Source organism: Anoplopoma fimbria, chromosome 15 (assembly GCF_027596085.1).
Source record: "Anoplopoma fimbria isolate UVic2021 breed Golden Eagle Sablefish chromosome 15, Afim_UVic_2022, whole genome shotgun sequence".
NCBI classification, from domain to species: domain Eukaryota; kingdom Metazoa; phylum Chordata; class Actinopteri; order Perciformes; family Anoplopomatidae; genus Anoplopoma; species Anoplopoma fimbria.
In genome coordinates this window covers 7,439,664-7,463,650 of record NC_072463.1, presented here as the reverse complement: position 1 = coordinate 7,463,650, position 23,987 = coordinate 7,439,664, and the positions used below count along the sequence as shown (strand labels likewise).

General features: G+C 40.3%; 1 protein-coding gene across 1 annotated transcript; it reads right to left on the bottom strand.

The window, feature by feature from the left end:
• Positions 1-718: 718 nt before the first annotated feature.
• Positions 719-23,513, bottom strand: crip2 (cysteine-rich protein 2). Its single transcript, XM_054614663.1, has 8 exons — positions 23,359-23,513; positions 10,508-10,602; positions 6,339-6,396; positions 5,408-5,539; positions 4,286-4,357; positions 3,959-4,053; positions 2,341-2,398; positions 719-2,095 (listed from the first exon to the last, which is right to left on the bottom strand). The coding sequence occupies exons 1-8, from the start codon at positions 23,399-23,401 to the stop codon at positions 2,028-2,030; spliced, it is 621 nt and encodes a 206-aa protein (XP_054470638.1). The 5' UTR covers positions 23,402-23,513; the 3' UTR covers positions 719-2,027.
• Between the last annotated feature and the right edge of the window lie 474 nt (positions 23,514-23,987).

Here is a 23,987-nt window from a genome sequence, read left to right as displayed (position 1 = left end):
TTTCTAAATAATTTATTAAATGTGCATAATGTAACAACAGCACCCTCAACACTACTACGTAATACATTTCCAGTTTATTCTTAAAAAACTCAAATTAGTTGCTATTTGCTACTGTATTTGAACCGTCTCTGAACATCTTGTGTATTTTTCCCCTATAATTCACACAAAGAAACATTGATGAAATGGTTGTTTCATCAAAATGTCAGAGGAAGTGATCAAGAAATCACTGGACCTATTAAAATAAAGCATCAGCTCATGTGCAGTTTACACCTGGCTGACAGACTAAGAAACACCTCATGTAACTTTAAAGCTTCCCAACACGCAGAGCAGAATGTACCACAGTGCTTTGTGCTTTTCTGCCTCATAAAACACGATGCGTTACAGTTATGACGGTTAAGACCGACCTGAGATGAATGAGACAAGTGATTCATGCAGAGAAAGATTGCCAAGGGTTGTGCTTTTGTAATGACGTTTCCCAGAAGCTAAAGATTAGCTCAACTTTTTATTTTTTTATTGGAGTGACACATCAGTGTCTCCAGCTTTATGGTGTTCTAATTCAAACTGGGTGTGAATATATTGTACATCATGTACGTCTTGTGAATTTCATCTAATTAGACAGGAAATCCACAGCATGTAGTGTTTGTTTATTGCAATTCATGAACAGAAAAGGGAACTGAAAAAATCAGTGAAACAATAACCGCAGAGACAGAGATGAAGAGTTTCTGTTTATTCGAGGGATTAAAAAGACAAAATGCAGCAGGACTGCAGTACAGCGTTTCACTTCTACAAAACAGTGAGCGCCTGCCGTGTCTATGGAGCCCTACGAAGTACAACAGGTATTAAACAAACACAGTAACAGTCGTACAATAATACTAGGATGCACATTCTTACAGAATGACTTGTCTGCAGTGTTTCTACTAAGCTAAGCTACTGTTCCTGCTAATGGCAAAAAACAAAAAAAAATACTTCAAATAGTGCGTCATCTCTCTGAAAATAACAGCAGTGTTACTTGAAATAAACAATAAAAATCTTGATTTAAGAGATTTATACAGCTTACATTGCCTTGTTTGACCACCTTCATAATCAGTCACATAAAGGGTAGTAGTACAAATAGCTAAGTAACTTAAGGACTTGATTTGAAGTTATAAATACATGTTTCTGTTCTGGCAAAGTGCAGTCTTCCCTTCGCCAAATTTCACCCACATTCTGCCTCATTTTAAAAATAGACTTTTGGGTTTATTTATTAGCACATTATCCAGATTCTGTCATTAAACAGGTTATAAACAAATGCTAAAAAGGAAAATAAATTCATGTTACAGCCTCATGGATGTGTAGAATATCATGTAACAGTCGCCTGAGAGATCAACTTTCCCACCTTTTTACAATATGTTGGGACTTTCCTTGTTTAGGAATGTTGTCAGGCAGCCAAAATATAAAAATGGCGTTAAATAAAACACTTAATTTATAATTTCTTGGCACTGTGCTCCCGTGCACCACCTGTGCCTGAAGCAGCCTCCGAGATTAAATTCCTCTGGCTGTCAACGAGCTGCACCTCTTACCCACAATGCATCTTTCCAAACCTGAGAATCACTCTCATCACATTTTTGTTAGACAAACGTATGTCATCTCAAAACAGACAGCCTCAATCGCACTGTTTTCAGGGCACAGAATTGAAATATAAGACCTTCGTATTTATCTGTGGTGACATTTAATGTGTTCACAAACATCTATAAATGTGTAAACATGTCAAAAGAAATGGTTGAATCTATTTGTAACAACCTGTGGGAATGCTGGATGTGGCTCTCCCAGAGCAAATAGCTAAATAAATCATTCCTCGTGGTGCTAAATCAGCTGGGAGCGGGTCAGAATAAAGGAGAATAAGGATCAGAAGGCTGGTCGTCTCAGGTATGAACGCACGCACAGGTGGGAGGAAGAAAAAAAAAAAAAAAACAGGCTACGAATAATACTGTGGTTGACGGTCAGTGTTGTGTAGAGAAGAGGGATGAAGCTGAGGGGGACAAAAAGGTTCAAGGCTGGGTCACTGCACTGGGCTCCTTTTCATAGATGTAGCTGCCAACACCACCAGTGTTCACGCCTGGAAAAACCACAGGGAGAGCGAGAGGGTGTCAGGGGGGTAAACAGAGAGGGAGAGAGAAGGTGCAGCAGGAGAGGTTGCAAAATACATTTTCATTGAGAAGTCGCTGTGTGGTAGATATAATGCTATGATGAAATAAACTCTTGAGTAACAGCTTATTGTGAGCAGTGCGGATCGAGCGCTCAGACATTCTGTTTCAAGTGTAGCTGATAATTGTTGGGTGGGCAGCACCCTCTAGCGGTTACCTTTGGGCCCGAAGAGGACAGCATAGCACGGTTTGTGGCAGTAGGGCTGGCCGTCGTGCTGGAACATGAAGAAATACAAACATTAACACCGTAAAATAATGTTTTTTTTTCACCAATTAAAAGTCAGGCAGACCCGTTGACAAGACTTAAACCTTTTTCATCACATGAATTTGGTGTTGATTTCCCATTTTTCATTCTGTCATCCCCTTGTTCTCTATTTCATTAATCTCTTCTTCTCTTCTTTTATTTTTGTATGTTTTCACCATATGTTCTTTCTTGTTCTTACTGGTATAACAATTATATATTAGGGCCGCATCATTAAAGCAAAAATGATAATCACGATTATTTTGGTCAATATTGAGTTAATTAATTTAAGCAACAAAATATTTGTATTGCTATTTTACATTTAAATATACAGAGCACTGCGTTCACTTCCATCTTATGCTACATTCCAGCTAATGTACAAATCTTTGCATGAAAATAAGACTGTTTCTTACCGAGAGTGCCTCTCCTAGAAGCAAAAATAAAATTTTGCCAAAACTTTTTCCCAAAATATGATATCAACAGAGCACCGTTTTCACATTTTGCTGCATTCCTGCTAATTGATAAATCTTTGCATTATAATAAGACTTGAATTAAGGGTCCAAAATGAGTAAAATACAGTTTATTACACTTACAGTTTATTATACTCTTGTACTCTGGACTGCAGCTGCAACATTCAGGAAAGTACTTAACAAGTTGACACTGCAGGGTTCAGGCGCAGCAGCATAAAAGCTGCCCAAAAATTAAGCCAAAACATATATCGCCCCCTTGTGGCTGGATGTTAGCTTAGTAAGCGCTTGATTGGAGATACAGCAAACGTTTTTGGACGTCAGAACCGCAGTCGTTCATGTTTAATTTAACTGTGGTAAATCCAAATCGTGATTGAGATTAATATGTGATTAATTGTGCAGCCCTTTGATGTATATTATTTCAAGAGATTCCCTTGTTTACATGTTTTCTCTACTATTATCTGTGACATAATGTTTATTTATTTAGCATTGATCACAGGTGTATAAGGCTGTGAAAATTGAAGCTTGTACCTGTCTGAATGGGTGATTGTCTTGACTGAGGAAGACCTTTGTGTGGGGGTTGACACACGTCGGTCTTGGTTTTAAATCTTTTAGCTACACATTTTGTTTTTTTAATCAACAGTTTACACTCTGTGGCCACTTCATTAGCTATGATCTCATGCAGTCCAATACAACCAGCTATATAAAGATGAATGTTGTGGCAGGGCAGTTTGTCAAAATGTGTGAATAAAAAAAAAAATAATAATTATGGAGTTTATTGTCAATAGGTGGGGTTCTACCAGATTACATTATATTTTTGGGCTCCCTGTTTACAAACACGAGGAGGGGCAGAATATTAGAAACACCTCTAAATAACATGCAGTCCTGCACAAAACCACCACTAACTAGGAAATAAATGCTAAAACATATAACTGAATTTACACCTTTATTTCTGAACTTTATAAGCATCATAAAAGTAGACTTTAGTAGTCTCCCTCTCTCTCTCTCTCTCTCTCTATTAAATTCTTCCCTTTTTCAGTAGTTTTTCCAACTCCTTTGTTTCTCACCTCTGCGTGGCTGCCAGGAGCCAGAGTCTTGCTGCACCTCTCACAGCGCAGGCAGGGTCGATGCCAGTCTTTACCCAGTGATGTCACCTTCTCAGCTATCGTGACGAACACAGACACACACACACACACACACACACACACACACACACACACACACACACACACACACACACACACACACACACACACACACACACACACACACACACACACACACACACACACACCTGTGAGACACCATGGCAACCACTCCCAATTTCACACCTTTTACTCTCCAACCATTTTTCCCCCTTCGCCTCGTTTTGTGGAAGGTGTGGGACTACTCACCAAAATACACCTTCTTGTTGCATCGGGGACACAAGTTGGCCTCTCCGGAAAAGGTGGTGATGCTGCCAGCGGCTGAAACGTAACACAAAAAACACATTACAATGCTGGAAAAGGCAACGGAAATGGTTCAGTAAATGACCACTTATATTTCCAGTTAGGTGTGAAATCCAGTTTACTAATGAAGTAGGGGTAGGAAAATAAAATTGAGCCAAGTAATAAACAGCTTTTATATATTTCAAGAGGGAATTATCAAGTAGGAAGGTTCATTTTGCCAGTTTGTTCTGGTTGCCATGTTAAAACACTCCATATTCACTCCCTCTTTCATCAGCCAATCATGGATGTTTAGTGAACATGTAGTGTTGTGCCATGCCTGCAGGTGGCGCCAAAATGCAAAGACACTGGTTTTGGTTTTATTCCTCAGAAACCAACTACACATAACACATTTTTTCCACATATACAACAAAAACAATCAAATAAAAGATTCAATCCTATGTGAAAGTTGAGCACACAGAGACTCAAAGCGAACAAACAAGCTATGAACAGCATCTAAAACTTAACTGAAGCATAACTATAATAGTTTAAATACAAGTCTTAACCTGCCTCAAATCATGACAACATGAAAGACTTTTAATTATAGTACATACCGTACTATAATTCTACTGAATGTACATAAACCTAAAGACATTCATTTATCTTTCCTCTTTCTATTTTATTAAATAAAGTTCATATATACATTTTTTTTATTTTTAAATAGATTCTAAAGATCTCTTGTCATCTGATGGGATGTTCTTTGGCTTCAACAACAAAGTGAGTAGGAAACGACCATTAACTGAAAAACTGCACATCGGAGTGAAATTTAAAAACACCTGATAAGATGATTTTGTTCCTGCTGACAGACATTTACCAGAACACACACATTCAATTTAACACGTCTGAGAAAATCCTCCTCAAGTCCCAAAAGACTTTGTGTGTCTGCGTTCTTATCATTGAGTCAGCAGCCGCTTTCCTCCGGACCTAAAGCACCAAATTTACGCCCCTATCGACCAGCTCTTTCCATTAAACACTTGCTGATGGAGCCACTTCTCACAGATTGTACAGTATGAACACACGCATCTCTTTTACCTTTGGGGGCTGCCTTCGGGGCGAACACCCGCTTCTCCTCAGCTTTGGGGGCTGAATCCACGCTGGTGGGAGACGGGTTGTTGTTGGCTGGAGTGTCGTACACATAAGAGCCGGCGCCACCGATGTTCACACCTGTAAAAGATTTAAAAGCAGAGGAGGTGAAATAAAAGGTGAAAAAAAGGCATTTAGATCTGCTCTAAAATACTATAACTGACTGGCGATGCATGAATAGTCAAGCTACAACTACAAAAAATTACTTATCACTAATTAAATCAATAAAACATACATACATGCTAAACTAAATACATGAATTTATTAATCGATATGTGCTTAAATTAATGAATAAATCAATATTCCATTCACAATTAAAGGAATAAATAAAAAACTTTGGTAAATAATCACAAAATAAAGATCTTGAAAATGAGTAACTGGTGTGTCAGTCAATTAAAGACGGACTAAAGACATGCATTTGTTTGATCCTGATTAATTAACATTAAGTATTCATTACATTTATTTGAGTCCGCAATTAAGCTCTTATTGTTATGTTTATTCTATTTAATAATTTAATATGTTTTTATTCACGTATGCACTGTGTCCATTTTATTATTAGGTATATTATGCATTATAATGCAATACAACTGTGTAGACAGTGCAACACCAACTTTAACGGTGGCTTCAAAACTAAACATAATGGAATAAACTTGTTTCTGTCAAACTGAATATTACAAGGTTCGTAGAGATGAATGTTATGGAAGAGCTGTTGTGTTGGACTGCATAAGATTGGACTGATGTACCTGATAAAGTGGCCTCTGAATGTATATTTATTCATAAATAAGGGATTTTGAGTCCATACTTAAGGCTCCAACTTGGTGTACTTTGTGCTTATCAGTGTGAGGTAGTTGTATGTTGAATACATCTACATATACTTTACCTTTTGGCCCAAAGAGGGCAGCATAGCACGGTTTGTGGCAGTAGGGCCGTCCATCGTGCTGTGGGAGAGACAGAAAAACAAACTGACTCAATGGGCATGAAAAGGATAAAACACCTTATGACGCATATGGGAAAATGCAACCATGACAGTCATTTTTCACGCTTCTTTCTGACATCATATATTTTGGTTTTGGGGAGGAGATGGAGAGGTTGTGTCCAAAAACGGCAACAAGCCTCTTTTTTTCCATTTCAACACATAATAATGAAGCCGTCCGTCTCCAAGAAACACGACTCTGTTGATGAATCCAGCGCCACACTTCAGTGCAACCTACGTGTCCGTACCCCCGTGAAGGCCCCGCCACTTGAGGGGTCAGTGTAAGACATAGATGGGTTGCTGCTGATGCCTGCTGGGAATGTGGCAGTCAGTACAGGGGCATGTGACCAGCTTGGGGATCAGGGCTGAGGGCCAGGGTGGCCACTGGTCCAGAGCCCGATGCCCATAGAAGAGAAGAACCAAGCGAATGGCACGGGCAAGGCGCCAGGCCCTGGGTGGTGAGGGGAGAAAGTGGCGTAACAGAAGGGACATACTACCCACAATCCCTTCTGCTTGGGCCACATGAGCTCCTTTTTTCCTCAGAAGCAGAGTAAAGGATTGCTTTCCCACCTTTAATAATGCATTAACCATGACAGGATCAGCTACCGGTAATTCGGCCATGCACTCCTCTCACACTTCCTGTTTGACATTTATGAGATCCTTGAAGGTCTGGCTGCTGCCGCCGCTGCCGTGACTAAGCACTGATGACTTTCTCAGGACTGGACACACAGAGCTTCATTGTCAAGTGAAGCCAGTGGTCTGTTAACAGTCTGCTGTACAGCATCGCTGTGGCTCTGGCTGTGAGGCAGAGGAGACCCTAAAAATGGATTATCCATCGCTGCTCAGCCCACTCTCTTCCCAGAAGTTCACTTCCCACATCCTGACATTTAAATCTGTTTTTCCCATCTTTTTCTTTTCTGACCTCATCTTAATCTCCATGCCCTATTACTTCAACCTGAACTCATTCACTTTGCCTGGATTCAGTCCCTGTAGGAGAGACAAGAATTGACATTGGTTAGGTTTGACCCCTTGGCTGTTTTTGCTCTGCTGCTTAGCAGGTAGCTACATTCAGAATTCAGGTTTAGCTTTGTGAAGTAATAGCTTTAAACCGGACCTAAGGGTTGTCTTTCCTTCTTGAATGGTATCATTTGATGGAGTTTTTAGAGGCCTAAAGAAGTGAAAGTATGCACTATATTTAAGTAGATAAAGTCAGACAACATCAACACACTTATGTGTAATAGAAATATATTTTTCCTAAAGGTGACCTCAACTAATTTAACACGTTAAAAGTGGGTTTACAGGTCTTGGGGAGTAAGTGAGCTAACAGACCTCTGTAGCTCGCTTCTCATCTCTGCGTGATGCTAGCAGCAGCTGGAGGCTACGTTAGCTGCTGCTAGCACGACACACCGGAATCTCAAACCAAACCGTCGGTGACCAAGTTGCAATGCAGGTTCTGATCCTTTTCTTGAAAAATGCCGATCATGAGTTTGAAAATGCTATTTCACTCTTGTCTTCATGTTGTGACCCCTCAGATTCATCTTAAAGAGTTCAGAAAGCATTGGGATTCATTGATAGTTATAACTTGAGATAAACAACAATGTCACGTCTGTACTTTCTGATTTGACTGGAGGTCTGCAATTTAGTACAGTCCTGATCTTTTAGAGTCAACAATGAAGACTTGTCACCTTGTCTTTTAAAGCCTGGCTCTCTGCCACCTGCCTCCGGGAAGCTGTTGCCCTCATTCGGCCCACAGACGACAGGCCACAATGGGCTCCATCCTGCCCCCGGCTCCTTTTAAAGAAGCAGTCCGTATTTATTTCTCTGAGGGTCGTAACCTTTTGCATACCAGATGACATCAAACACCCTCCCCGACAAAAAACACAGTCCTTTTAATTTTTTTTTTTTATATGCAACATCTCTCAGCCTCACTCTGTTTCCATGACGATGATGAAGTATTGAGTTTTTTGCCTACTAAAGTCAGGCTCATGGCACGGTGCTGCAGCCCGGGGCAGGATTTGGATGCAGTCCATAGAGAGAGAGAGAGAGAGAGAGAGAGAGAGAGAGAGGATGGTGGGCCGAGAGAGAGATTGTGTGACTACATTACTGTAATCATGCAGAGATTAGGCAGCATCCTTTGGGGTCTGAGGGGAAATTGCTTTTGTGTACAAAAGTGCTGAGATCACATCCTCTTTCTTTTTTTTCCTTAAAAAAGAAGCGGGAGACTCACCCGTTTACAGAGAGTGTAAGAATCAAATCGTTGGCTGGGTCATGAAAGTGGTGTCTATGTTGAGAAGTGATACTGCGGTGTTATTATGCAACTGACAGGGAAAAAGGCAAACTTCAGCCTGTAACACTCAGGGGGTTAAAATTCCCACAAGGAAGTCTCATATTGACAGACGCAACCAGACACACACCAAAGCGGGGGGAAAAAAAGGCATGCACTCAGCAATTTCCTGTACAAAAATGCACAAGTTCTGTGAAGTGAAATGAAAGGAAACAACTTCATATCTCTAACCACTGAAAGACCTTCCTCCAGTCTAAAGACCCAGTCACTCCGGCTTTTTATAAAAAAAAATGCAATCAATAAAGCAATATTTACTGCCAAAGTTCACCAATAGCAGAACGTCTCAATGGTGCTGACTTATTAGCCGAAGGGCACCATTCCCTTTCTTATCTAACCTCCTAAAGAGACAGGAGTCATAGTACCAAAACATCCCATTCTTCTACAACAAACATAGAGAGTGAAGGACACAGGACAGAGAAAATAGATAGAAGCCTCGGATATCTATTTGGACTAGCTAATGCTAACATCTGCCCGGGTGGTTACTTGCATGTTAGCGGTTAGCTCGCAAGCTACAAGAGTTCACAAGCTAGCTATGCACGTATTCACTGCATCACCCAGTGTCCTGAACTACACGCGTATAGAGTTTTTCAATAAAAACTTACATTATACTTATGTTTAGAACTATAATTTTCCATAGTTTTAAATACTGGAACAAGCCAATTTTAAAGACATAAACACGCCACACAGTTAGTTTCAATACATGAAACACTGGCTTCCCCTTTTTTAGATTTCACAACAACAGTCACTGAACTGTAAAGAAACGATGGCATAGAGTTTATTGATCTTTGACCCTGAGTGACTAACATGACTGTACTGATAGTTCATACAGAGAAACAACACAACTACTGAAAGTAGAACTTGTATTAACAGAGAAAAGCCATTAAAGTCAATTCAGAAGAGCCATTTGGTCGACACTTTTAGCCACAGCGCTTCATGGCATCACTGAGTGCAAATAATGTGAGCATGAATGGCCTCAGTGGGAAGTGAACTCCTACCGCAGGCAATGCTGGTGACGTGATCAACGCACACGGCTTCTATACAGACCAGAGAGAGTCCATGTCATTGCCCCAGTTACACAGTTAAAGCCCATATCTCCTTTTTTCTGGTTTTCCTTTAAAAGTTCACCATTCATATTTAGACTGTTTTTAAGAGAGTGAAGCGGTAAATCACATTAAATTTAATCTTCGTGTTTCGGATCGTTGTTAGTCAGAACAACAATTGAACAATTCATTCTTAATTTCTTAAAGTTGTTGGACTTAACAGCTAATCAATGAATTAAAAAAAAGAACAGACATGATGATATATAATTGCTAATGAAAATAATTGTTTGTTGAAAGCGATGGAAGAAGTATTTAGGTCTTATAACTACGATAAAAAACTCAATTTCCAAGAACCCCATTCAAATTCTTACTCAGGTAAACGTACTTTGAATATATGAATGTAAATATATATTTTATATATAAAGGAATAATATATATATTTATCTAAATCAAATATAACTGTGTTGTCATAAACTGACGTGAAATCTTAATCTTAAAACAAACTAGTAACTAAATCTTTGAAATAAATGTAAATTTCCCTCTGAGATGTAATGGAATAGAAGTATAAAGACATGAAATGTAATTAAAGTGCAAGTGCCTCAAAGCAGAACGTCAGTAGAAGACAGATTAGTATCAGATGCATTTGATTTCAGCAGTGAGAGGACAGCGTTGTTCTGCCGTGTCTTACTGACCTCAGCGTGGCCTCCGGCGTTCAGGAGCTTGTTGCAGCGGTCGCACTTGAGACACAACTTGTGCCAGTCCTTCCCCAGTGATGCCACCTTTTCAGCTGCACATGAAAGACAAAAGAGATGCGAGATGAGTGCAAACATTCACATAAAGCAGCATTTATACACATTACTACCAACAACTGTCATTGATTGTGTTGGGCTTTGTATTCATATAATGTGGCGTTCAAATCGCTCATCCCAGAGAGGAATGACGTCCTCTCGTTGATTCACGCTCCAGAATAATCACCAGCTTGTGTTGTATCTTTGGGCCGCTGCGCCCTTGGAAGAAAAATCCTGTCATCATGCCAACTGAGTGACTGTGGGGGGGGGGGATACTGGTGGGAGGATACTGGGAATGCCTGTGCGCCACCACAGGATGCAGTGATGATGTCACTGCGGGATGGACAGACAGTGGCGTGAGTCCCAGTCCAGCTGGACCAGCGGGGGGGTGCCCACATCCAACCCAGATCCTTTGTGTGTCGACCCTCCCCCAGTTTACAGTATACCCATCCTGCTGCAGACGGCCCCTTCAACCCCATTTCCGTCCCCTTTCTCTCCCAGACCGACTCCAGACAAGCAAAGGGGCCCTAATTATACCGTTTCCAATAATAAATCTCTGCAGCTTCCACACAATGGACCCCCAAGGAGCCGTGCAGGCAGCAGAGGAAACACCTTCTCTTATCAGACGGGGCACAAATACACGGATATCGTCTGTTTCCTACATACTTAGTCAAAAACACACACACACAAGCATTCAGCATGTATGCAGACATACAGACGATTACTTCCTCCTTGACTTCTTTGCTCTAGCTGCTTTTCCATATGTACCTGTAACAGTGCAGTCAAAGTCCTGCGTCAGCTTCAAGTCAGGAAGCAAATTAAATCAGACATCAGAGATTTGAGAGTCAGTTTCTGAACAGCATGGAATTCAATGAACTAATTTGTCCAAACAAAACAAAACAAAACAAGACTAAATATTATAATTTGAAAGCTTCTTGCATTAAAAGAATGTTTCACTTAATTTTCTATAACCGACATTTCAAAACCAGTCCAACTCTTTTGTCTTCAATTATTCCACACATCTTGATAAAAAAAAAAAAAGCAAAACAGCCTTGTGCGAGCAGAAAATATCACAACAAATCCCTTTTTATTTAAGCGACCTCATTTAGGCAGCAGCTTTATTTTTGTACTGTTCCTTTTAAGGTTGTGTATTTTTGTAATGCGTCTGTGTATTCTTTTCACCTTTGACCAAATGAATTCCCTTCTTTCCTTCATTCATTTAATTTGATGTCATGGGTATCGTGCGAAAAAATGCTAACCCTAAATTAATCTAGGAGATCCAACTGCTCCCTGCAGAGGTGGTTTCTGTTTACTCTCCAATCAGTTCCTGTCAATTACAGAAACACTGAGACAAATGACCAATAACAAGGCCCTGGAGAAGGCCCTGGAGAGTATTTGGGGGTGCGTGACCTCCCATCAACACTTGAGAGCAAAGGAATGCTGATATAGCAGACTGCCAGAAACGTTAAATCACTCTTATGCTGTTACTGTTATTCAAAGAAAAAGAAAAAAGCAGACAATAAATCATTCTTTAAAATCAATAATCTGCTCTTGAATCAGAAGATGGACACAAAACCTTCAGACATGATGACTCAAGTTAAAAAAGACACGATGCTACAACTTCAACTGACACTTCAACTATTCAAAGGATGAGTTACAACATGTCCGACCACATCAGAAAATCAAATGTGTTTATAGTTGGCCACACTAGAAGGTGCAGTGAAAAGCTGCTAAATCATTGAGAGAGAGGTGGACACAATATTGTTTAAATAAGAGTTTAACTGCGCATGCTTTCAGACAATTTCTTATGAAAGTCTTTCATCGTGTTGCATTCGGTTGTTCACATAGAAAGCGACAGAAAAATTGGAAAAAGAAAGCCAGAGGGAGAAGTTAAAACCTTTGATTGCCCTGGATTAGAAAAGTAACTTTGTTAATTCATCCTTTTATAGCGCCTTTAAATTACAGATCATACCTCTTAAACACCTGCAGTCGATGTTTAAGGAGCGTATAAATGGAGCCAGCAGGAGTTTAACCCGTCTGCTCTCGAGTATGAGTGTGTGTGATTTATTTCCTCCTAAACCCGAGGATAACAACATACCTCCTGACACCTCTACAGTGTTAACAATACTGCCAGTGTGCACTTCATCAGTGTGTATGTTCATGTCACTGACTAACTCATGAATGTAGTTACACCACCAGATAGATATGAATGGAAACAGTACCGGCATGTCCTCATTCCTCAGTCTGTGACTCTCTCTGTGTGTGAAGTCACAAAGTCCTCTGTTTAACAGCTCCCTGTTTTAAAGGGGCAGTTGTTATTGTAAGAGGGGTGAGCCCTGTCTGTCTGTATTATATGCTGTGGGAGTTATAGAGTGGGGGAGGTGGAGGTGGCCCAGATGTTTACAACCCCCCCCCAGTGTGAGGCTGTATCTTTATTATCCTTCATACTGTATGGCCTTGATTGCTGAAATACAGCCTGGAAATATGTATTTAGGTTGACATTTCACATGTATGCAAAGAGGAAAGAAGAAATATCTAACTGACTGCACCAACGGACCAACAGATAGTTCTTTGTCTTCCAAAATAGTAAACGTGTGGGCACAAATAAGGCGACTGAAATGCCACCAAGTCTTCCTCTACCTCATTACGGAGACAACCTGAGGGGGAAAGAGCCCAGTTGTGTAAACAAACAAGCTCCTGTTCACAGGGAAGTGTCTCTCCGGTGGTTCACATTTACATTGTCAACATCGATGAGGATGTGCCAAGTCCTTTTAGCCAATCTGTTTTCTCTCTCACGACATTCTCACTCGAAAAGCACACAACAAAGGATAACCCCCCCACTCCACCCTCGTGGTTTAATGTAAACAGTGTTACTGCTTTGGGAAATCACTGCTGAAGAGTTTGTAGTACTTACCTGACATTTGTGTCTGTTTTTGCTGTAAACCTACTTGAAGTGATATCTCAGATTAAGCAAATAAAATAAGCAGAAGCTTTGTCTGCAAACAACAAATGCCATATATTCAGTGTTATTGTGACTTTTTAAGACATGATCTACACTTGAACTTGATCACCAGACGAGAAACGTCAGAATCTGGGCGGCCTATCAACTGTTCTTAACTATTTCACTGTTTTCGTTAAATATAAGAAGCCATAATATTGAGGTGCTGATTAATTGACAATCCTTTTGTCATATTGGCAGTAAATGGAGCCAAGGATGTCAAAATTTGGCATAAAAAGCCTAGGAGTTGTAGAGATAAGATAAACAAGCAGCAACCTCAGAAGATAAATGACTGCTCAGGTGTCTGTTTTAATTTTTGAATAATTATTTAAAAGTTATTTATAAGTCGTAGAGATCCAGAAATCATCTAGAATTGTGGGACTTTTGTGTCTCTGAAAAAATGTATATTGATATAAAGTCCTGACTGACAGTGATGCTGCTGCAGGCACACTGAGCTCCAGGTGAGAAGATGACGTATGAAAACAAGAGCGCCGGTCAGAGGTCGTCAGCAGAACCATATGATACCTGCATCACCGTAAGCTGCTTAACTTCATTTGTGAATTCCAGGTCTAAGCTCCTCAGTCTGCGGTCGGCTTCTCTGATTGCTTCGTCAATATGGTTTTAAATCACAGAGACCGCCGGCTGCTGACTCCTCTCCTCTCTGATTCAGCATCAGGGTTTACGGTCACTTGTTTCACTGATGTCACGGAGCATTAATCAAAAGGAAAAGAGGCTTGAAAGTGCTTTTGTGATTATGAAAGCAGTTGTTGAGCCACAACAACTTCTGTTAGAACATGTGTTACCGATAAGACGTGAAGAAACAGAAGCACAATATCATGTAGACAGTGGTGCCGAAACTCTGCACACTGCACCACCTGATGTGCATAAACACAACCCCAGCTGTGGCCCTCCACCCGCCTCGGCACAGCTAAAGTTGATTAGGAGCCAGGAAATTACCAAACACATTTAAATGTAAAAAGAAAAATTGACTTGACGCCCGACAAAAAAGGCATTATGACATCGTTAGGGCTGCCGCTGGCTTTACACTGGCAGGAAATGAAGGGGCAATATCTCACTAAACACAGTGCCATTTAAGACTCAAGGCAAGTAATAGGAAAAAGCACTTAAATAGCATTTAAATGGCTCATGCTTTCTGATTTAATAAGGTCAGACATATTCACATCATGTACAGCACTGGGTTCAATGTTAATGCCCATTAACAGACATTGAACATCTGTAAAAGAGCAGAACTGATGAGAAAGCACCGTTTTCCCTCACTTGGTCGTATTCAATTAAATAATAATGTCATCCATGATATCAGCCCATAAGACAAATATTTGTTAAAAGACAAGAAAAAAAGCATTTGATAAGGTCAGTCATCAGAAATCCTTAATTGTGTCTAACTTTATCTCAGGGAAACTTGAATCTTATGACATTACATTACATTGCAGTCATTATGACATCTAATGCAATGGGTAGAGACAGCAATTCAATATCAAGTAGCTTCTTTGAAAACATACGAGTCATGTGATATTCCAGTGAGTAGATCAGACAACTTCAAGTCGGTTATAATTCGATTCATTTAGTTATTTCTGTGACATGATTCACTTACACTTCAGATCTTATTAAGACTGAAACCAGTTATGCTCCGTGTACAGACAGCCTGTAAGATGAGCAGCAAACGGTCTACATAACACCCTGTAATTGGACAGGACGTTAAGCAACAGAACTTTAACGAGGGGTCTTCAGAGGGGACACATTAACAGTTAATTTCTCCAAATGACTTAATTATGGTAGCTTAATTATCAACAGTGACAGGGCAGCTGCTCCCAAACACCAGAGCTGATGATGGAATAATATTCACTCCCAAGTTGAGAAGGAAATTCATCCTTTCTCGTCTCTTAAAGCCTCAAAGTCAAAACATAAACAAGCACTAGTACAAGCACTAAACAACATTTATACAGCTGAACTCCCAGCATGCAACTCGGCAGGGGGGTTGGGCTCTGAAATCTCACATGGGTGCTCTCTTTATCACTCAATAATTCGATCGGGGTGCAGCGTAGGGAAAGGAGATCAAATCTGCAACAACTGCAAAGGCTGCTCGTCTGGTTGTTTGAAGGCTTTAAGGCCTTTACACACCGCGTTGTGACAAATACACGTCACAAAAATGGGAATATTTTGCATCAAAACTTAACATACGACTTTGTGACATTTTCAGCAATTTTTCAATTAAAGGTTTGAATAGATTTGCGCAAGGAGAGGACCAACCGTAGCGGGATCCTACTTCCCTCTGGTTGACAGTTATGCAGTGTACGGCATATTTATAGGACTTTTATTGTGAAAGGTAAGAACAGAAGGAGTGGTCTGCTGCCTTTTTCAAGGTTGAAAGAAGTAATAAAGTTTTCTGTCTACGGATGCTCCTTGTTGTTGTACAATATAGTGCACGTTTTGAATATGTGGGTTCTGAACAATGTGATTGGTTGATTGTTATATATGCGGTACAAAAGCTCAGAATTTTTTTTACCTCACGTTAAAAAAAAACATATTACACAGCTTTTATCGCATTCTGTGTGAACGTACTCATGACAAAAACAACATTCCACAATATATATATACATATTGACATACTAAGAAAAATGCAGTTTTAACCCTTTTAGATAACATTCCCTGATATATTGGAATTTATCTGGAAAAATTACAACAACAAAAAAAAAATCTTGTTAGTTTTACATCAAAATCCATCATACGTCATGGCCGTACGCTAACTAGTACAAACCAATTTCAACCAATAATATCATGACATCAATCCATCAATCGTTCTGCAACTTTTTAGTGACAAAGAAGGTTTGTGTGGTTCCACAATCCTTTGTAGCTCTGAATAGCGCTTAACTCTAAAAACGTCTTCGCAATCCAATTAAATTTGAAGGATCCCTATTGTAACTGTACCCTGCTCAAAAATTCAGTTTCACTGGGAACTTTAAAGAGAAGTGCAAATGTATGCAACTCACTATAACAAAGCACAAGGGTAAATACTAATCATCAATGACCTCATTAATATTTATAAATCTACAGTTTAAAACTATATTCTTGATCAGTTTACCAACGATGACATTTTGGCGCTAAAGTAAGCCCGAGTTTCTCCGTAGTGCTCATGATGTAACCAATGTTATTGTAATTATCTGTGAATCACGGTTGGCTGGGTTCTGTTCTGTTGCACCCTCTGGTAACATGGACCCATCTGTTCAGCTCGTCCTGCAATAAACCATCCAAAACACACTCACATGAACCAACACACACATACACGCTAACCCCTCTCCACATCCTCCTCCTCCTCCTCATTGCCTTCATCCATCAGTGACACCTGAGTCCACAAGGGTGTTTATCTGCTTTGGTCTTTTGTCACAGCGGTGTGATAACTGCACGTCCTAATAAACACCACACACCTGACTGGCTGGAGTCCCAGAAGGCAAAGCAGGACCCAAACATGGGAGGTACATTTAGTAAAATAATCTAATCCTCAAGAGAAATGTAAGAAAGGAAAAAACAAGCAGCCTGTGTTTCCTTCTCTGCATCCTCTCTCCATTCTGTTCTCTGGAGTACATACACCCCCGAGGACTTGTGACCTTTTTACTGAACTTAAAGACAATCGCCATTCAGTCAGGCACTACCTCAACAAGGGAAGTGACTTTGAAGGAGTTCTGAGCTTGTGCAACAAACAAACTACTCAACCTACAGCAGTGTCTTTTATGGAAGGAGGGGACATTTTGTGCACATTTTATATAATGTCTGAGTAACAGGTTTACATAATTACTCCTATTATAAAAAAATAACCCAAATTATTATGCTAGATATGGTGATTCAAGAGGCATTGTCAAAAACAATTGATTGTTTACTGCCAATGTGCCAAAATTGTAGGGCGAAGACTTATTTATTTGCTAAATTCACTCATGGATTAGTCTATAAGATGCCATACAATAAATGGCAAATGCTGGCAAAGGCAAGCTGCCTGAACACAAGGTGTCCTCTCCCAATTTATTATTTTTCATGAGCAACGGCTAGAAATACCATTAAAATGTTGTTTATATTGTGTGTTTTTTATGTCTAGAATCTATTAAAATTCTCACATTTAGGGAACCCACAGTAAATATGTTACTTACAGGTCTGCAACAATTGATTATTTTAATTATCGGTAACTTTGCCACCTATTTTTCCGATTCATCACTTAATTGTTTTTTCTATAAATTGCCAGAAATTTAAAAAAATTATCATAATTTCACAGAACCTCAGGTGATTTATCCAAATGCCTTCTAGAAACCCCAAAGTCCAAAACCCATAGAAAAATAGAGAAAAAGGTGCAAATCCTGACATTGGAAAGCTAGAAACAGATCATTCCATTTAAACTCTCTTATACATTTATCGTGTAAACTGTAACATTCAACACAATGTCTCGGGATTAATAATCTATCCGTTCTTAATAAGGTGTTGGAAGTAGTTTTTCTAAGTAAAAAGAGTTTTAAAAGATCATCTTCTGCCCGTCATGAGTGATATGAGAGTGAGATGACCCCTTCAGTGATGTGTTAAACATCAGGATTGATTTGTTCAGAGTCGGGGATGCTAAAGAGCCACAAGGAAACATGTATTTGGATCCGTCTCCTCCGGTGGCTGATGCAACCCTGTGGCAAAACTAAGCTCTGGAGGTCGTCACTCGCCTCAGTCAAGGCGAGGTTTCCTCCCTTTCTCCCCCCTCCTCTCCCTTTGCGAATAAAAGAGGCCGACCTCGTGAATCCTGCTGGCTGACGTAAATGGGCCGCAGTTAACTCGCATCCTGTCTGTGCTGGTCAGAGGAGCCGCGGGCCAAAAAAGCACCCTCTCCACGAATCCCTCCCCCAAAAACCCTCCGGGCCGGCTTCACCCCACAATGCATCTCATCTCTAACCGGTCAGGACACTGTGTCCCGGCTACAGGGACTTCAAAAAGGAACTGCATGACTAGCTTACAGAGTAGTGGACCATGTCTTCAAAAGACCAAAGCAGGACTGTATCACTAGAAAGCCACCTTCAGATGTAGCCCATGTAATTGGATAATCAGCCCTTGAGGGGGTCGACATCACATGATAGAGACATAACATGTAGAAATATTATGTACTTTGAGTGAGCCTTGTAAAATTGGCGTAATAAAATCGACCGTGTCTAAATGAGCGTATGGTTCAAGCAAAGTAGTTCCCTTTGAAAGTAAAAAAAAAAAGCAGCTTTAAAGATGAAGAGTTCAAATTATAGGCTAATCCTTGAAATTCCAGCCAACATCTGTGGTTACTGGTGTTACTGGCTAGTGCTTTTTATTAAGACAGAGACCCAGAGTAATATTCAAAAAGGACAACTGTATTGAACACTTCAACTGCTCTGTCGGAAACCTGTGTATCTGTTTACAGCAGAGGATCCATCCTGTCACACCTTTTTTCATAAAGGAAAAGAATGTGACTAAAATAGACACGCTCTGAAATTCTAGTAATTCAACTACTGAAATCTAATGTTGTCCGCCACAACACATGAACGTATTGGGCTGTCACTTTTTATTGAAAATTTGAGCTACCATTCATAAAAAGACTCAATCTGTTGATTATCTGTTCAAATTTCAAATGTACGGTTTGTATAACGCAACAGGCTGTCAAACATTTAGGCCATTATTTGTCTGTTCGCCCCAAAGGGAAATGGAGAAAACTTGTGAGCCGTGCTGAAAGGTTTTACGGAATAGTCGACAGTGCATTGTTGTAGGATAGGGAAATCATGAGAACCAATACGACTGAACCCAGTTGAGGCCAAAATAGCCCAAAAAGTGATGGTACTTGTTTTTCTGCAGTTCTGCAGCTACCATATAGGTACCAGGGATCAGAAGGGCTGGAGAGACTGACAGCGTCCCGGCAACATTAGAAAATGTCCCCAATAATAATAATAATAATAATACGTTGTGAGCGAAACATTGTTATTTCTACAAAACAGTTTGTTGTATTAAAAATAATTCAGAAATGTATCTTGTTATCGTTTACAATTGAGCAAGTAGGATTCTAGCTATCGCTGCAGTTTAAGATCGTTTTCCATTATTAAGGATGTGTCTTTTAATTTTAAAAAATCTTCTTTATCTTAATATTTTTTATGATTTGCAATTTCAAAATCAGTGTTTTGTCGTCAAGTATGCTTCCAGGTAAAACTTTCAAGGCCAGTCTTCAGCCTGTACTGGAAGCGTGCACAGCTGAACACCTATACATACAAAAAATATTGTCATATATAACATCAAAGATTAGATTTAATAAAAATCTGAAAGGTTTTAAGGATTATAACTGTGTAAAAGTGTGAGACATTTGGGTGAACTGTAGACGACTTTGTTCCTCTCTGCTGTTATGCAACAGGTCATTGTGCTGCCAGGTGAAATGGTTTCACCTGTGATGGGAGGGGGGGGGGACAGCCTGACTTTCAGCACCAAGCTTAATGCCATCTCCATTAGGGGGATCATATTTATGCCTCCGAAAGGCAGAGACTGCTGCTGCACAGGAGCTGGAAGGTTATGCAACGGCAGCGAGCGGGTAAACGACTCAAGAAATGACTAGTTACATAACTGACGAGTCACATTCACACAGCCCACTGGGCAGCAGAGTGGAAAACTGGGGAGCTGTGGGGCTGACAGACGAGAGGGGAAAGGCAAAAAAAAAAAGAACCAGGCATTGTGTGGATGTTTGGGGTAAAAGCGGGGTAAAAAAAAGAGGAGGTGTGTGGGAAACGTATCGTCGGGCTGAGAGCACTGAAGGCATTCGGCCTCGCTGGAAGCAACAAACGTGCTTCGGAGACAGAAAGAGCTTTGTGTGAATAGAGATGTCGTCTCTCATTATAATGCATGAGGCACTTTGAGAGTGTCCCGTTGAAGTAAAAGGCGAGCCATCTCACCCCATTTCCCCCGGTCCTTCTAGTTTAGAGGGAAAAGAGGAATTCAGAGCCCGAGGCGAGAGCAAGTGGCTGAAGAGGAGCCAGAGTGAGAGGATTCGGTGAACGAAACAAAGAAAGAGAAAACTCTCAGCAGAGCTCCATTAGTTTCTCGTTTTATTCACTTAGCTGCACAAAAGATGCACGGCTCCAATTTGTCGTGCACAGGAGTTGTGGCTGGAATCGCTAAGCTGAATTTGGGTTCTGGAGCTGAGAGAGGTTTAGCGAGCCATGCTGAGTTGTGTCCCGCATGGACCGGATCACACGCTGACAATACATCTCCACTGGGGCTCGTCACATGTCAGCCAATAGTCCCCGATGTATTCTAGAAATGTCTGGTCCAGAGGGACGAACAGATGTGACGCCGCAATGTGGACTCTGGGAAATTTGAATCCAGCCAACCCTTCAATTAAAAAGTTAAATGTTCACATTCTTTGAACACCAGCAACAAGCAGTGTTTTTTGTGGGGTTTCTGTAAAAAAAAAAGAAGAAAGCAGCAAAGAAAACGGCAACAATCAAAATGTGCACTTAGTGGCGTTGGAATTGAACCATCACCGACGTAAAACAGCTGTTCATTAAAGTAGCGAACGGAAAATAATAAAAACTCGCTCCCAGACTGTGCCATGCAAAAATCACGTTTTTTGTTTCTTTTTAACAGAAGTAAAGCAGAGGAGATGCAAGTGTTGAAATCGTTTCCCCTGCTTAATCCAATACTGGGGCAACACCAGCTGGAGGACCAGGTGGGTAACTGCAGGGTGGGCCAATCACTGCTCCATAAAGCTACACCACTAAACCACCACCACAAGAAGAAGAAAAAGGGGAGAAAAATAGGACGGGAAATAGACAATTTTCTCTATCAGGAACACATGTCCTGTTGGAGATCAGAAGCTTTTTACGCCCAGATTTGTGGGAGTCTAACTGTTCTGCAGACCTGAGGAGGATTTCTGGCCACAAATCTGAGAGGTGGATGTATGTAGGTGGAGCTGCTGAGCTCTAAAGTATTTGAAATTCATCACTGACATCATGTTGATGCTTCAGGTTGTGGGCAGCAGCTCAGGCAGAACGTCTCTCCCACCCTGACCTCTCCCATGTCTTGTCATAGGTTTCCCATCCTCCCTTGCAGTGACTGAGACTTTTAATACAGTCATTAACAACCTCCCTCACTTTTCTCCATCCTCCCCGGTTTGACGTGTGCAGCTAATTCCACCCATGCTGGGTCCTCGTGGCCGTTCATCATCCTTACAGTCCACTCGAGCACTCTCCACCCAATAAAGAAGACACACCCCAACCCCAAAATAACTCAACTAGGATGGATGTCAGTATGTTACATAAAGAAAACAACATACATCACAGAGGCAGCCGTGACTCACCCGCTGCAGCGAATTAAGGCTTCTGCTCAAACGAATACTCAGAGGTGTATAACAATTCAGTATTGGAGGAAATTAAATCTTGTTTTTTTTGCACAGATATATTAATTCCATGCCGGCGACTCTCGGGACGCATAAGGATGAGCAGCAGCTGTGGTGTTTTGCTGCCGCTCCTGTTACGTAAGAGGACTTCCATGCACTCGCATAATTGATTTTGACCCCTGTGACAGCTCTGATGTGTGCTGTGAAGTGTAGAAAAAGATCAGCGCAGAAGAACACATTTTTTTTTTTCTTTTGTTCCCAGCACGCGGCCAAACATAAACAAAGGATTACTCACGGTCGAACAGGACAGCAGCATGTTACCTTAAAAAAAAATACTCTGAATATCACGCGCAGCCTTCAGATTCAAAACAGAGATGGATATTTTTTTTTTTATCCTCCTTTAATCCTCTGCTTTGCTCTGATCTGTGCAAATTCCTTACACTGTAAACATCTGTCATAGTAAATAGAAGATGCCATCGTACACACTGCTACTAAGTGTGACACTTTTTTCCTAGAGTGTAGCTTTTTTTTTTTTTTATCTCCATCTTTGTTTACAAGGATGCAAAAGATGCATGTTGACATGTTTTCATCTCTCTGACGCAGCATGATGTTGCCGTGCTCCTCCGTGAGTGGGAAATCTCAGCATATGGCATTTCTGCACTCTTGGCGAGAGGCCTCCATGAGCCAACTGCCAAGCTTGGATGTTTACCAAGCACAACAAATTAAAAAATGGCACAGCTCAGTGTCAAAATAAGATAAATCATTCATACGGTTATGTGAATTTAGTGCAGATACCGCATGGTGTCTCTCACGTACGTTAAAAGCAATTTATGTTATAAAAAAAAAAATGAATTTGTTAAAATATTTGCTCTTAGGGCTTTTGTTTTCATTGACCCCTCAGCTTTATTCCCCCCAAAGTTTACCTCTGTGAATCATTTACACTGCCTGCAACTATTTCACTTTAAAAAAAACCCAAAAAACTGCTTAATCTAAGGAATGCTATGAACTTTATTTCTGTGAGAAACTCTTTTGGGGAAATGTAGGAAATGGTTTACATTATCCCCCACCACTGAACATAAGAGCCTAAAGCAATATTGATCTTTATGGAGCCAATATTAGAATGTAAAATACACAAATGCTTTAATATCATACTGTATGTTGAGATATTGTTAAAAAAAACACAGCAGAATGCAAAAGTGCATGCATACATTCACAACTCCATTTAAAAAGTAGGCATTTTAATAAAATGTAAATTATCTTTAATCCTAATTATGTGAAACGAATATTTTCAATGAATGGACATTCACTACTTCTAATTCTACTGGCACACCATTCATAAAATATGTAAATAAAACAGATAAATCTTGCAACACTTACCGAAATACACCGTCTTGTCACACTTGGGGCACTTTGAAGACATGTTGCGCTGCTGTGGTTTCTGTGGTTTCTGTGGTTTCTGGTGAAAGTGATGTGTTGTGTTTGTCCGGAGCGTCGTCCTCTCTCTCCGTCTCTTCTCTCTGCAGCAAGTGTCCCCGCTCGGCTCACAGAAGCCGGGGAGCATCTATTGAGTCGACGGCTCGCCTCATTTGCATAACCCCGCCCCCTCCCACCGCCACGGTACCCGTCCTTGTGTGTGTCCTTCATGTTTTGTAGGAAATGTCACAACTTGAAGGTTAATGTCGGTGCTTTGTGTTCAATTTTTTTCTTTTTTTTTTTAAACAGTTGGGTAGTCATCTTGGCTAATAATATTAATAATAATAATAATTATAATAATAATAATGGATTTTATTTATATAGCACACTTTAAAATACAATGAAATCTCAAGGTGCTGTGTGTATCTTTATTTTGTTGTATTTTGTTGTATAGTATGTGTATTTATTGTCTGTGTCTGTGTAGTTGTATAGTATGTGTATTTATTGTCTGTGTAGTTGTATAGTATGTGTATTTATTGTCTGTGTAGTTGTATAGTATGTGTATTTATTGTCTGTGTAGTTGTATAGTATGT

Bases quoted from the DNA above. Each gene is read 5' to 3' on its own strand.
- crip2 (XM_054614663.1), bottom strand. From the start codon at position 23,401: ATGTCTTCAAAGTGCCCCAAGTGTGACAAGACGGTGTATTTCG. The intron at 6,397-10,507 runs GTCAGTAAGACA...TCTCTCCCACAG, and splicing joins ACGCCGGAGGCCACGCTGAG to CACGATGGACGGCCCTACTG. The intron at 4,054-4,285 runs GTGAGTAGTCCC...TCGTCACGATAG, and splicing joins CAACAAGAAGGTGTATTTTG to CTGAGAAGGTGACATCACTG.